Source organism: Lemur catta, chromosome X, assembly GCF_020740605.2.
Source record: "Lemur catta isolate mLemCat1 chromosome X, mLemCat1.pri, whole genome shotgun sequence".
NCBI classification, from domain to species: Eukaryota; Metazoa; Chordata; class Mammalia; order Primates; family Lemuridae; genus Lemur; species Lemur catta.
In genome coordinates this window covers 1,869,959-1,885,390 of record NC_059155.1, presented here as the reverse complement: position 1 = coordinate 1,885,390, position 15,432 = coordinate 1,869,959, and the positions used below count along the sequence as shown (strand labels likewise).

Here is a 15,432-nt window from a genome sequence, read left to right as displayed (position 1 = left end):
TTACTGAGATGTTGACATCAAGTTATTTTTGCACTACATAAGACACTTAGTATTTTCCAAAAGGCAGGGTATATTTATGTGTTTACAAACAGGAGTATGTGTTTAATATGATTTAGCAGCAGCCTATGTAATTAATGTTTGAAATCTTATCTGGGAATATGAAGAATTCTTTTCAAATATTTTCATTTTTCCCTTTTAAGGGCATGTAAAAATTATTAGCAACGCACATTTGCTTTGCGTGATAACTCCCCCCCCACATATCATTAATTTTTGTCATATTCAGAAATTTAAAACCAGGAGCAAACATCTGTCAGACTAATTTTTTGCTTTTTCATAAGTGCAACTTTTTAATAAAAATTTACATCTAGATAAACAATCTTCAGATTTTTGAAACTTTAATAAGATTTTAAAAACATGACTTTGAACTGAAAAACATACACATTTAGCACACAAATATTGTAATATGAATCAACTCCAACTCCATTTGAAAACATGTGAATCAAATTACAGTTTTAGAAGTTAGTAATTCACATTTAAGCAAGTTAGCGCCTTGCTGACTTCAGCCTTTGTAAAAAATAGACTTAGTGCATATTGTAATGGTACATTGTGTTTTTGTACCATTTTGTTGATTTTTTAACTTTATTAAAGATTAAGTTCTTGAAAGTTGGTAGATAACGGCTAACTTCCTATGACATGAAATTTCCAATGGTAACAGTTACATTTTGTAACAGAACACTTCCTACAGATTTCTTTTCTTATCTTAAAATTTTAAAAGCAATCATTTGTAAGGATTGCATCAACATCAATTTATCAGAGGAAGATCAAACTTTATTGAAACTGCTTGCATACAAAATATATTGCACTATAACCAAACAAATGTCAACATAAAATCCAATCTGTTGTCGCTAATATGTACAGAGAATATTGCCCAGGAGCAGTTACATTACAAGGTCATTCTACCTTGGTTAATTATCTACAGTATTTTAAACCAAACAACTTACAGATGATGTGTGCAAGGTACCAATTTCTGTTTTCAAATACTATACATTCCCAGAATAAATAACTAGAAATCAACATTAATGTTTGGCAATACTTTTTAAAAGACTTTTTAATATTCGTGAAATCATGTGCAGTTTGTTGCCATTTTATATGCTTATTTGTATGCAAGGAAAAGTAACTATAAAATGAAAATTCAAAGAAACAAACTCACAAAATACATCAGAGGCAGAACTTCGGTTTGTACGGCTCTGTACAGATTCAGTGGTACCCCTATTGGAGTTACTTTATAAGAAAAATATAACATCTTAGAGTGAAGGTCCTTCACATATTTTTCCTCAGTAAATTTCATTCATCTAAAAAAAAGACTCAAAAACAAAAACAAAACCCAACACATCAAAAAATAAAAGGAAAATAATAAAAAAATGTTAACCAATCCTAGTCTGTTTTCCAATTCTGCTTATACATTAAACCTTATATTTTAAAGTTTACAAAAACGCTTAACCTGTTTCCAACATTTCTTAGACAAAGTACCTGTACTTCATAGGATTATTATGCATACATGGAAATGACCTTCCTATCTCACCAAAATAAGTTTGAAATTAAAATATGGAAAACTTCACAAAACTTGGGGAGGACAAAATAAAAAAGGGTCTAAGTTAAAATTGGTCATCAGGCCAAAGAGCAGGCATATCCTACTAACTTTCGACCAGGAAGATTTCCTAGCTGAAAACAGTTTAGCCTCTCTCAAATGAAAAGATAGTTATTTCTTCTCCTGTCTATATAGAAAAATTACACATCCCTCTCAATAACACTATTGGTCAAACTTCAGTGCAACGAAAGAAAAACAAAAACAAGTGCTATTCTTTATACTGCCTAACCTGATGTTTATGTAAGGAAAAAAATATGGAAAGCATGCATTCTTCTATAAAGTACTAATGTTTGACAGGGTTTGCTACATCTTTAACATTTAGTGTTTCCGACTTATCTTCCCTGAACTCTGCATCCAAATATAATATTCCTACCTGCCAAGATATAAAAAAGGCACAGATCATACAACTTTTTTTTGCTAATGAAAATGACAAATGTCACATCACACACATTTCAGGGTCCACTAAAATACTGGAAAAGTGGACCAAAACATAAACTGACACAGGACATGAAATGACATAGCATTTCATAGAGACCTCTATATTAGATTGAAAACAGAAGTCAAATATGATTACCATAAGTGCTATTTATTGAGAAAAACTGAAAATATACGGGTGAGTTATAACCCAATGCAGGAAAATGGTCCAAATTAACAAAGAAAATCACTGCTCAGTACTTTAAAAAATAAAACTGAAATCCTGCCCTGAAGTGCTAAGTATACTTAAAAGCAACGTTTCAAATTTCAAGATATCTTTTTGTGCAAATTTGAAAGTTGTTGCATATGGCCAATACCAAAAATAATAATAATAATAATAAAATAAAATTCTTAGCAGAATTTGTGTTCATTTCATGCCCTGTGCCATCTTGCCTACTATTTGTCTTTGGCCTAACAAAGTTTTCTAATATGGAATAAGAATTATGGAAATGGTATAAGAAATATAACTTCAGAATTATGCAGTTTAGGGTACTCCATTCACGAGTGGTTGTTGACCATCCACGCTGTCTGGCTTTTCCTTCTTCTGGTTACGATCTTTACCCGTGCGCAGCCGATTACCTTCACTGGAGGTATTCTGTAATGTTTTAGTGTGGACACTCCTTTCATTATTGCAGTCAACTCTGATCTAAAACAAGTCATAGTTGTTATATATATAGACCATATCCTATTGAAATCTGTAATTGGCCTGACAAGAAATTTAAACCTGAAGTGTAAATTACACATGTTAAAAAGGGAAATGGAGATGAGAATAGAAGTGTGAGAAATTAATGTAAGGTAGTATCTTTATCTGGTTTGGGATTTTTAAAACACTCTTCTTTAACTGGAACACACTGGTCATCTTACTGTGTCCAAAGTTAGAGAAAAACCCATCGCCCTACTGTGTCTTCTTCTAAGCAGAATAAAACAGTAAGAAACAAACAGTTAAAATGAATTACTATTACTGATTACCAAAAGATATACATGACTCTAACACTAGAGTTCAGAAGGAACAAGTTATTCTCCAGAGATTATGAAACCCAGGAAAGACACAAAATAATGTCTTCCTATTCTGACTTCACCAGGATAAGAACTCAACTAACTCACCTATTATCTAGGCTTTAGTTTACTCCTTTGTATCTACCACAGGCATGATCAAGTTTCTCTATACTGAGAGCTCTCATCATCTTAAGAGTAGAATATGAGCATTGGTTTCTAATAGCTTGTATCTCATTAAGACAATTCAGATGATCCTACAACTTAGTCTGAAGAATATAATAGTATAAAGAAATCTAAAGATAATTTGTGGAAGGACTGGAATCCTAGGAGAATATAGAGATTAATGCAAATTTAAAATAATTTCTAAAAGTCACAAAATATTTTAAGTGCCAATGCTGAACACTGTTAAGGTAATTCCAGATGCTGTACAAAAGTAAGATAATAGTGACCAATGGGCATAAAACAACTATAAATATTGATCAGGTCCAAGTACACATGCTAAAAATATCCCAAAATGGGTGTAATTTCAAAGTATGTTTAAGTGTTGGGCACAGGTAGTGTTTTAAATGTTTGGTTGCCAAGGATTCAGTACTTTGATTTGTATCTACTTTCACACTTACTACAGACAACATCACCTTTTTGTTGAGTGTCCCATTTTAATTATAAATATTCATCCTTTTAACCAATATGGTCAGACTTGGCTGCCAAGATCATTAAGCATGTCAGTTTAAGTGGAGAATTACAAAACTGGTACATAAATACCTTCTATCTTTCTTTGTAAAAGAGATGTATGTACATTAATTTGCTAATCTTTTTATCAAGTTCCAAGGGCCTTTCTATGCTGGTCTTTAAGAACCCACCAATAGTTAATACCTACTTAGAGCTGCTATGAATTCTAAAGAATATGCCATCATAAAGTTTTTGTTCTTAAAGTTATTTCTCACTAATCTTGGGCATTGGTCCTAAACCAATCCATATTCAGGAAGGAACCTTAACTACTTGGCTTAAGAATTTAAAGTTACAGAAGATGACAACATGGATCCTGAGAAACCAGACACCAGGGTCTGAATATCACTCAGCCATATGCTAGCTATGTGGGCAAAGGACTGAACCTTCACTTTACTCATCCATGAAATGGAATAATAAAACTACTTACCTCAACGGGATGCTGTAAGATTAAATGAGATAAAATATACACAAAGCACTTAGCAAAGGTGCCTGGATGTGCTCAGGGATAATTTTAAAATTATTTAAGAATGGGTTTTAGCACTAGTGATGATTGACTGAGAAGGGACCCTCAGAATAGACCTCTGGCTGTAAATAAGCAGCTGGCTGATTTAGCATGGATACTGGCTGAATATCATCACCTCTATCGTGATTATTAACTAATCAAGAAGGTGAGAGAGACACCTTCCTTACTTTCTACTCAAAGAGAACACCCTATCCCTGCAACTTAGGGGAGAAAGGACTCATCAGACTTGCTCAGGTCTCTTAGTAGACTCCAGGATGTCCCTTTTCTTGGAGAATTGGAAGGGGGGGTCCACCAATGTGATATTAAAATCATAATGTGGCTGTGAAGGTCTTCACAAATACTTACTTAGACCTGCATATTCTCTACAAAAATCCTTTTATTTGTATACTTGTTACGAAGGACTAAGATTGCCTACAATTGTAATGGTGAAGGGAAAATATTTCACATACACCAAATTTGTGGTCGTTGAACATGTTTAAAAATAAAGTAAAATAAAGTTATAAATCTCAAACTACCACATTCAAACAATTTAGATGAAAAGAGGCACACAGGTTTTACCTGAAGGGATCCATCAGCTGTTCTTCCTTTAGCCTCTCTTGGATTACGCGGACGATTATCTGTTCGGGAGTGATCGTCGTTTCCTACAGGTATATTTTTAAAAGGTTCAACAGTTACTGATTCTGAAATGCTTATTGGAAGTTCTTTATTCCCACATCGTCTATTCAGACCAACCACAGAATCTGAAATGTAATCAATAATCTAGTGATTCCAGTTACATAATGGCTAATAATCTACCCTACTACCAAGCAACAGATTGCATTATAGGTAAATCTGAGTTAATCGGGTCCTGTTTAGAATCCTCAAAGCTGAACTAGTTATCAATGTTTATTCATATATTCTACATGAACCATAAGGAAGGCTGCCTAATACTCTGTTACTTACTACACAAATGAAAGGTTGATCCTTTCCTATGATGATCAGCCCAAAACAGGAGAGATGGGATCTTGGTAATACTTCACTGCATCACTAGGATTTTTCTTGGAACTTCAGACAGCTGTTACAATTCACCTTGATTTCTTAACAATGAAGACTTTTGTACCTTTGAAGCCTCCTCCACGTCCTCTTCCTCCCTGTCCTCTTCCTCCTGCTCCACGTCGTCGTCCGTCTCCTCTGCGCAGGAAGCTCTCCCTCTCTTCCTCTGTTGGAGCTAATGACCAATCACTGAGTTCGTCTCTGTGGTCAGATTCTGTTTCAGAAGCATTTGATGCTTCAGAATTAGTTCCTATCGAGAGTTAAAAGTTATATACCATTGTCCAACTTAAAAAAAAAAAAAGAGGTTAACAGAAGCTTCCAGAGACGTTTCAGGGATAATCCAATACTCTTCCCAATTTATAAGCCCACCAAAGAGTATTATCACCTTCCAATTTGTAAAACAAATGATTTTAAATTGAAAATGAAGGGCTTTTCAATATTTGAGGTAATTTTGCTTATAAAAATTTTTGGTTCTCATTTAAAAAAAAGAAAGGTATTTTATTAGCCACCTAAGTTCAAACCTGAGTGTGGCACATTATTAAACATCTGTGCTCCTTTAAACATCTGTGCTCTCTGGAGGAAAAGTTGTCTAAAACAGTTAAACGTAATGCCTTGATAAATAAACCTCTATAAAGAGAGCTTTTTAACAAGATTTGGCCCAGGAACAGAGGGGAATGCACACATTTTGATAATTTTTGAAAGGGTAGCAAAGAAGGCCACCATGGCAACTGTCTCAGTAAAGGGTCTCTTGTGGGGTCAGGGATTGGATCTAGCTGAAGGGAGAATGCTTGCCTGATGCTTGGTCTACAACCTTCCCCCCACTCCCACTGGGTAATTGATCATTAATAAAGCATTACAATAATAAACTCTTTATGCCTAAGGGGGTTAAGGACTCTTAGACGACTGGTGTGGGGGGAAACAGCTCCACAGTGAGGTGGAAATCCATTGGTAAAAGAACTGACTGTTGGGAGAGGGGTTAGGGGTTAGGTTCAAGGTTGGCCTGGAGTAGGTGTTTCTCCCCGTCTCCAGTGTATTGAACTCTACTACCTCTCTCTCTTCCTCTGTTGGAGCTAATGACCAATTATAGCTTCACCATTATAGCTTCATTCCTGTGGATCTTGAAGGCTTTTCCATCTTAAAGAGTTCCTTTTTGAAATGCAAATATTTGTGAGATGGATTATACCTTATACCATCATTAGCAAGTTACATAGCAGAGACACCGTTGAGCAAGAAAGACAGTAGGCACTGGCAGGTGGGGACCGGGTTCACTGAAAGGTATTGGGAGAGAAGAAAGAAGCACCGACAGAAGAGCTGGAACGGCAAAGAGAAACTTCGCCTACTTCTTGACTGTGCCTAGGGCTGACTTTGGCCATGCCACTCAAAATCACCTCATGAGCCATAGGATGCAGACCCCTGATTTACACAGTCCATCCAGCAAGTATGACCAGCACATGCCTGACAAAAAATGAGCCACAGTACACAAATGAAAAAAGTTTTGGCTATACAGTAATAAAATCAGGAGAGGCCTTAAGAAAGTAATCAACACACAAGGGCTTAAGCAGATTTATCCCCAATCAGAACATGGACAGAACTCACACCTGCCCTGTGAACTCTATGTGTTATTATCAGGTTTTTACTCTATGTGTCTCTTGCAACACAATTTGACCCACTGTGAATCGGAAACCATGTAGTGAGAAATTGTTATAATGGGGTTCTAATGAATATTAGAGATTAGCAGCTATTAAGTCTAGGAACAGATAAAGTTACTGAGTAAAATGCTTAGTTTGTACCTGAAGTATATCCAGGACCGCGTCTGCCGTGCCCCCTATTTCTGTAAGGTCTACTACCTCGACCCATTCCTTGACCATCATCAGTCACATAGCCTTTTTCCTTATCTGTACGATTTGGTGGTGGTCTAGAACTAGCTCCAATCTGTCGCAACTGCTCATCAATTTGTAATCTCTCCAAACGCAACTGGTCTACTTCCTATTTAAAATATACAAGATAACAGTAAAAATAATTTGACATTTTACTTAATAAAACCTTTCTCCTTTTCATCAGATAAAAAGTATACTGGAAATACTTCAATTTCAGTTCTAAATTTACAGTTAAACACTGTTACACAGAATTATCAGGAAATTGAATCATCTCCTTAAAAAGAAAATTACTACAGATAACAGATTATAGATTTTCAGAATTAGAGATAAAACCAAAATACTCAGCTTATTAAAGATTATACTGAATAAAATTTAAGGTTGTTTGATTTGGCACTATTATACTACTACTAAGGCACAGATATGCTAGTTTAGGGACTTCTTGATGATAGGATATTGAATAAAACAATGCTAAAATGCATGAAGACAAATGACATTTAAGGTTTAACCAGCTAACCTTAAAAATGACACATAGTAAATAATCTTAATTAAAATTGATTTGCCAGTTAATATCTTAATTTACAAAGCACTGAATTTGGGCCACGTTTTGTTTTAAAAGAACATACACTATGGTAGGTATCTGAGTATGATAAGGAACAATTATTTTTCATGAACTAAAAATGCTGATATTCCTTACACGAAGAAAAAAAGAACCTATTTAGTAGCTGACCATAACAGCTAGGTCTTACATCATGCCTTGAAAACCACTTAAGGACTACAACTCTGCTAGAACAAGTATGACAAACAATATACATTCAGTTGATCAAAATAAACACCTGGGGTCCACTGACAGACCCTTACCCTTACCCTTACACACAGTGCTTCCAATATGTTGGGTCCTGTTAAATCCAGATAAAACCTCATTTCTAACCCTTCTCCTTCCAATCTACCCGTAAACATCTCATTTCCTGACTACAAGGAATCAGATCCATAACTATAATAGTACTAGGTGTCAAGTAGAGATCTTCGCAGAGACTGTCTATGTGAATAGTCATTCATTGGAGAAACCCCTGTAAAGCTAAATTTCTAAAATTTGATTGTGGCAGCTTCTGAAAAAGAAAGGTCAGGTAAGGATCTCGGTGAGTTTTATCTGTGCTCTGAACCAGAATCTGTTTTACACAGGACTTGAGCAAAGCAGAGACTGCGGCTGAGTGAGTGGCTACCTCCACAGGTATAGTAATAGCTCGTGGAATGGGTGTATTTTGCAAAACAGAATGGTAGTCCAGGTTATCACACTGGGGCAAAGCAGTCACCTTTCGGTGAGAGATGCCAGGCCCAAACAAGGGAAGTGGTGATGGAAAGAATGGCAACAGGATAGCTGCTGATAACCAAAAAAGATATTCAATTGTGAAGAATACATCAAAAGATCTAAGAAAGAACATTCGTCAAAAGAACAAGGGATTGGATACAATGCAATCCTAACTCTCCAGGTCTTCGTAATTATTTAAGCTAAGAATATGAAGAAAAACACATACAACAGATAACACATAAAACACACTGTAAAAACAAAAACAAATAAGCAAATCAAAGAGGTATCCTACCCATGCAAACCTTGCTGGATGAAACCTTCCCACTTTTAATTATTAACTGACAACCGTAAGAATGAATGATATGCCCAGCTATTGCACTGTTTCTCCCTTTCACTTTTATTTACACATAAAGAGAAATCATTTAATTTTTATTTCTGTCAAGAAATTAGGAAACAATTCCTAAAATAGCACCATAAATAGAGTTGAATTAATTTTTCAAGACTATTTAATACCAGCTATGTTATAGTTTTGGTATGCATAGATACAAAGAAGAAATCATAAAACCTAAGAGGATAAGATTCCATTTGACTAAATCACAGAACATTTTGGCTAGAAATTTCAAAAAGCATTTAGTTTAGGAAAGTGACTTGCCTCAATTCACATAGCTAGCTTGTCTTGAAGAGATACTATAAAAGAAAATCACTGGATTGCCAATCCAGTGCTCTTTCCACTACATTCTGTAACCCTCCTGGTTCCTACTGTACAGTTTGCAATCTAGAGGAGGCATAACTGTACAAACGCTAACTAAAATGGGCATTTACAAGAAGACACAAATAGTTTATATTTTGAATAACAGTATAGAGAAAAATACAAAGGGCAAACATTTAAACAGAGGACTTCGTGAAATACTGAGATTTCCTTCATAAATGACATAAAAGGGACAACAAAGGCAAGTGCTATAGACATAAATTTTGGCCTGGAAAAAAACCCACAAAAGCTAGAGAGGATCAACTGGATTAAAAGGCTATGTATAGAATTACCGAAATTGAGTATAAGGGTTTAACAGAAGAATAAGGGGAAATATGGAATTTGTTGAGAACTAGTACATTGTTCCTTAAATTTATAATGAAAAAATGATGTGTGTTTTTAGAAGGAATATAAGCTACACAGTATCAGTATTTTCTCTATTATCTTTTATAGGTCATACATTATTATTCACAGGCTAGAATGAATCTTAACTACTGAAAAAATTTACTGTAAAGTTTTTATATTTTAGTGCAAAAGGATTAGAATTTAAAGTTCTTTCTGTTCTCACCTTTAAATAGTTCAGGTGATAATCCAAAAGAACAGTGGCGTTGGCGATGCTGTCCTTTGTTCCCACAAAAACAAATGGTACCATACCCTGAAAAAAATTGCAACAATGATCCCATAAAATTAATGACGGATTAATCTGAAAAATGCAAAAGACTAGATCTCTAGCACAAGATCTGGAGAACAGCAGGCACACAAATGTCTGTTGAAAATATAAATCTATATTTTATCAAGACAAAAGTAGTTGATATACTTTACGCATCTACAGTAGATAAGAACAGATCAATAGCACAACCCCTTAAATGCATCAGATTATTATAAAGACAACTATTAAGTGTTGCCAAAATCACAAATTATATGCAAGCTTTAACATGAGATGCATAAACAAAATGAATAGTTTAAAATGTCCTACTTCATTTACTATAGGCTTTACTTAGATCAAATTCTGAAAAAAAATTAAAAATTGGAAACCAGGGCTAAAAGAGTAAAAAAAAAATCAATTTTTCTAAGTCAATAGAATATAAACAAAACACAAAAAGAAAGGATGCATAAAAATGCACTGATTAATCTGTGAGACAAAAAATATCTAGGCGTATCTATGAGCATAAAATTTAATAAGCCCATATACATTTTAATAAAGTCTGAAAAGTTTAAGAGGCTGAATAACAAAGTTTGATCTTCTATGGATATTACTTAATATAACGATAGATTTTTAAAACCTATATACTAAAAATTTATACCTCTTACTCCCCTATGTTTACTAGGAGGAAAAAAAAAACCTATTTCTTGTCACAAGTTATAGGGAAGCCTAGTCACAGTTGTGCAAACTAATAGCTGGCAATTATGACAAACATTCAAAGTTGAGAATAGTTCAACATTTTGCTATTAAAGAAATACACATGCTTACTGATATTCACAAATGACTAACAAAAAGCATAAAGTAACTTTGATGCGGATTATAACTCATTTTCTATACAAAGTTAAAAGGTATGAGAAGCCAAGAAGCTGTCCCTTGAGCAAAGTACCACTCTTTTCTAAAGAGTATGCATTTGATAGGTGTGGCTACTGCTGGGCTGTTTTTGCTTGCTTGCATTCAGTATACAGCATCTTAAAGGTGTGTGGGGGCTGGACAGGTTTTTCTTGTACCCTCCACATGAACGTGGCTATTGATGGAGAACAAAACCGAATAATTAGGAAATACTGCTTGCAGACTGATCATCCAGCAGGCAAGGCATTACCTTCTCGTAGCAATGATCACCTGAAAAATCAGGTGCCTTTCAAAACCCATGGGCTTCATATATATTTCTTTCTTGCATCAAATAATATATGAATTATGGAAATAATTAGGGTTATAAATCAGATCTCTTTTTTTTCTTTTTTTGTTTTATTTTCTCTCTTACTGATACAGCTGATAAATCAGATCTCTTTTCTCAAAATAACATTTTTGGGTGTTGAGGTTTTCCCCAATTAACTTTATGCCTTACAAATCTGTTAACCATATTATTAATATTTCCCAAAATACCATATGATGGAATGCTATACCCCTCTCTCTGGGTCAAGTATCACCAAAATAAGCTTTAAAATCCTATGTTACAGATTTAGTTATTAATAGATTGACTTTGGAACAAATCATTTAAAAATATTTAGGCTGGGCAGAGTGGCTCATGCCTGTAATCCCAGCACTTTGGGAGGCTGAGGCAGGAAGATCACTTGAGGCCAGGAGTTCAAGACCAGACTGGGCAACACAGCTGTACAAAAAATGTTAAATATTAGCAGGGCATGGTGGTGCATGCCTGTAGCCTCAGCTACTCTGGAGGCTGAGGTGAGAGGATAGCTTGAGTACAAGAGTTGGAGGCTGCAATGAGCTATAATCTCACTGTACTCCATCCTAGATGACAGAGCAAGATCCTGTATCAAAAAAAAAAAAAAACAAAAACGTTTTTCTCTTGCAACGTGTCCAAACTGTTGGAATGCCCAAGGGCCACTCTAAGTTATGCACCTTGTCAGTGGATCTGAATAGTAAATTAAAATGAAGAAAGTCGAGAGTAGAATGGTGGCCATCAATATGAACACCAGGAAAACATGATTCCCTGTCCTGGGATAAGAACTGGGCTGCCCTGCAGAGAGGGATATCCAATCTACTTGGAGTTACAGTCCTCTTTTTAAAATGGCATCTTCTCTTTTTATCTCTTGTGAGTCACAGCATCTTTTCCATAAACAGTTCTAATGGGTTCTCCTTGCCCTCAAGGAACCAGAGTGCGGTTGAGTGGATCAATTAAGTAAACATCTATGTGTAAGCGCTATGCTAGGGTGAGCACACTAGAGCAGGGAAGGGGGAGGCTCTTGACCCATTCAAGGGTGGAGACCTGTGGTAAGTACACAAGGAAAGCTTTACAAGGAGTAGGGTCAAAGAGAGGTGGAAAGTGGAGGAGAAAGAGTGCTCCAGGAAGAATAAACCTGTGCATATGTCTAGAAGCAACAGAGAGTATGATAATGTCTGGAGAACTAGAAGTTCTTCAGCATAGCTTAAGCTTCTTTAGTGCAAAAGGGAAGACTACTAGTGAGAGATGACACTAGACAAGTAACTGGGAAAAGCCTTATATATAAGTGGTATGAAAGCATTTGAGATTTATTCCCAGGGCAATGGAGCCACATACCTATGAACACTCCTCCACCAGCCCCCAACCCTGACGACCATTTGTAGTCTTTCTTAACAAGGAGAATAAACATTAAAATATGAGCTGAAAATGTAATTTACGAGGAATGTTTTCCTATCTGCCAAGTCTTGAGCTCAAGCTTCTGGGATTCCCCTACTACAATTGATGAAACCACTAACAGCTAAAGCAGTATAAAGAATGTAAGTGACGCCATTAACTATAACAATTAATACACAGAAGCCTGAACACAGAACTTTCACTGCAGGACTTTTAAACCCATTTCTAAATAGTTAGGTTAGTTCCAATAGTGAAATCCAGTTTCTAAAACATGGCTTTAAGTAGTAACTAATGCATCTAACAGAAAGTACATTTTGAACCATGACACCTACACAATTTAAAGTGATAAAGCATGGGAAAAAAGTGAACCCTCAAAAGAAAAATGTGACCATGAAATGCAACCCCATTATTTTATGTTTATAACATAAGAATGGTCACTGTAAATAAATTGAAAAGTCTGTAACACTTCGGTTTGTAATATTTCCTAAGTTGGCAATCACATTTGAAAAACTAGAACATGAGCAGCCTACAAATCTAACAGAAAACACTCAAAACACCAATTGTGACATCTGAGTCAACGAAATTACTTTTAGTGTAATTCAAAGTGACAAATAAGTCTTACCCTCTGGACTTTTGTACTGTTAGGTTGAGAAAAATGGGCGCTGTTTTCCTTTATATCTAAATGTTTTTTTTCTTCCGAGGGATTAGGTCCAACCCTTGAATTATTGGAAGGCAGGGAATTTGGTGGCATAATTTCCTTGGTAAAAAACACAAAATACAAAGGGAAAGAAGGACCAATTTTTAAGACTTTATTTAGCTCTATTAGCTCTATATCAATGATCATGCTTTCCAAATGTAAATTATTACAGTTTTTTTTTTTTTTTGAGACAGAGTCTCGCTCTGTTGCCTGGGCTAGAGTGAGTGCCCTGGTGTCAGCCTAGCTCACAGCAACCTCAAACTCCTGGGCTTAAGCGATCCTCCTGCCTCAGCCTCCCGAGTAGCTGGGACTATAGGCATGTGCCACCACGCCCAGCTAATTTTTTCTACATATATTTTTAGTTGGCCAGATAATTTCTTTCTATTTTTAGTAAAGACGGGGGTCTTGCTCTTGCTCAGGCTGGTCTCGAACTCCTCACCTCGAGCGATCTACCCGCCTCGGCCTCCCAGAGTGCTAGGATTACAGGCGTGAGCCACGGCCTCCCAGAGTGCTAGGATTACAGGCGTGAGCCACCGTGCCCGGCCCTACAAACAGTTTAGACATATAAAATTAAAGAATGCAAAAATTGTGCAGTAAATGTCCAAAGGATTTAACTTCAGCTGAAAGAACCTTTTGTAAAAGAAGGCTAGATAGGCCGGGTGTGGTGGCTCACGCCTATAATCCTAGTACTCTGGGAGGTTGAGGCCGGAGCATCGCTCGAGGTCAGGAGTTTGAGACTAGCCTGAGCAAGAGCAAGAGCAAGACCCCGTCTCTATTAAAAATAGAAAAAATTAGCTGGGCATGGTAGCGTGCACCTATAGTCCCAGTTACTCGGGAGGCTGAGGAAGGAGGACTGTGTGATCCTGGGAGTTTGAGGTTGCTGTGAGCTAGGCTGATGCCACGGCACTCTAGCCCCATCAACAGAGTGAGACTCTGTCTAAAAAAAAAAAAAAAAAAAAAAAAAGGCTAGATAATGTGAAAATTATGGCATTTTGAGGGGATAGTACATTAAACAAGAGTACTACTGCACAGAAGGGCACATCCTCACTTCCCCACTCCATACAGATACTTTAATAGCTGCTACCCAAAAGCATATATTCATGAAGATAAAAGTGAATTAAATTATAAAATTTAAAGGTGAGAACAATGGGGAAGAAATATTATGCCCATGAAAAAATTGAAGGTACATGGAATAAACACATAACCACACAATCCCCAAACTAAAAAAACCAAAAGATGAAAGCCAGAAAACCTGTTTCAATTGTCTTTGTCAGCAACATTAACATTTGAAAAGTGCTTTATAAACAAAGCATTTCCACATATATTATTTCATTAAGTTATCATTAACACCTGGCCCAGTGATGTATGTTTCGTATTTTAAAATTTATGATTACTCATTTTAAAGATCAGGAACTAAGAGTTAAATAGGTTAAAATGACTAATCCAAAGTCATACCAATAGAGAACAGCTAGAGGCCATTATCTTTAAATATAACATTAATTATATCAGGTATGCTTGCTAATCAGAATATTTGTATTCACTTTACGTGCATATTATAAAGGTCTCTAAATTAACAAGTCAAATAAAACAATAAAAAAATTTACTTTTTAATACAAACCAAAACATTCGCACTGTAACATACCTCTTCTTGTGGGACGTTTTTTTCATTTTCAGCCTCAATTCTCACCCTTACAACTCCTGACTTGTCGACAATCTCCTGAATCAGTTTTCCATTTTTTCCTATTACTTTGCCTAAGAGATGAATAATTCATGTTTGGTTTTAAAAACGCATACCTCAAACCAGTAAGCACATGTATATATATGTATGTATGTGTATTGAATTATAAGATTTTGAAACCAAAGTAGAGACACTTCAAGAAGTTAAACTAGTTTTCTGTTTAATTAGGGTATCATTGCTTAAGCTCCTTTGGTCAAGTACTAAAGTTGATTAATGCTGCAAACTCATTAGGTAACTTTGAATTTTTAAGGCAGTTCAAAGAGCCTCTTATTTTGCGTAAAAGGCTACAATTTAAACCTACTGGTAGTGTGGTTATGTATCACTCTGAAAAATATGATAAAAAGAATTAAGGAAAAGAAGAATAGATAACAGCGAATACATCTGTG

The 15,432-nt window shown here is 35.7% G+C and overlaps 1 protein-coding gene across 8 annotated transcripts in view; it reads right to left on the bottom strand.

Moving 5' to 3' along the window:
- Nucleotides 1-319: 319 nt before the first annotated feature.
- FMR1 (FMRP translational regulator 1) overlaps nucleotides 320-15,432 on the bottom strand; it is a 42,508-nt gene continuing 27,395 nt past the window's right edge. Inside the window, exons 10-16 of one of the 8 annotated variants that reach the window (XM_045537717.1) lie at nucleotides 14,951-15,060; nucleotides 13,234-13,368; nucleotides 9,902-9,988; nucleotides 7,193-7,388; nucleotides 5,470-5,652; nucleotides 4,929-5,011; nucleotides 320-2,768 (exon numbers count right to left, since the gene is read on the bottom strand). In XM_045537717.1, the coding sequence (XP_045393673.1) occupies nucleotides 2,607-2,768; nucleotides 4,929-5,011; nucleotides 5,470-5,652; nucleotides 7,193-7,388; nucleotides 9,902-9,988; nucleotides 13,234-13,368; nucleotides 14,951-15,060 (956 nt within the window). In that variant the 3' untranslated portion in view covers nucleotides 320-2,606. The remainder of the gene's footprint in view (nucleotides 2,769-4,928; nucleotides 5,012-5,469; nucleotides 5,653-7,192; nucleotides 7,389-9,901; nucleotides 9,989-13,233; nucleotides 13,369-14,950; nucleotides 15,061-15,432) is intronic. The other 7 variants (XM_045537725.1, XM_045537718.1, XM_045537720.1 and 4 more) reach the window with 7 other exon arrangements.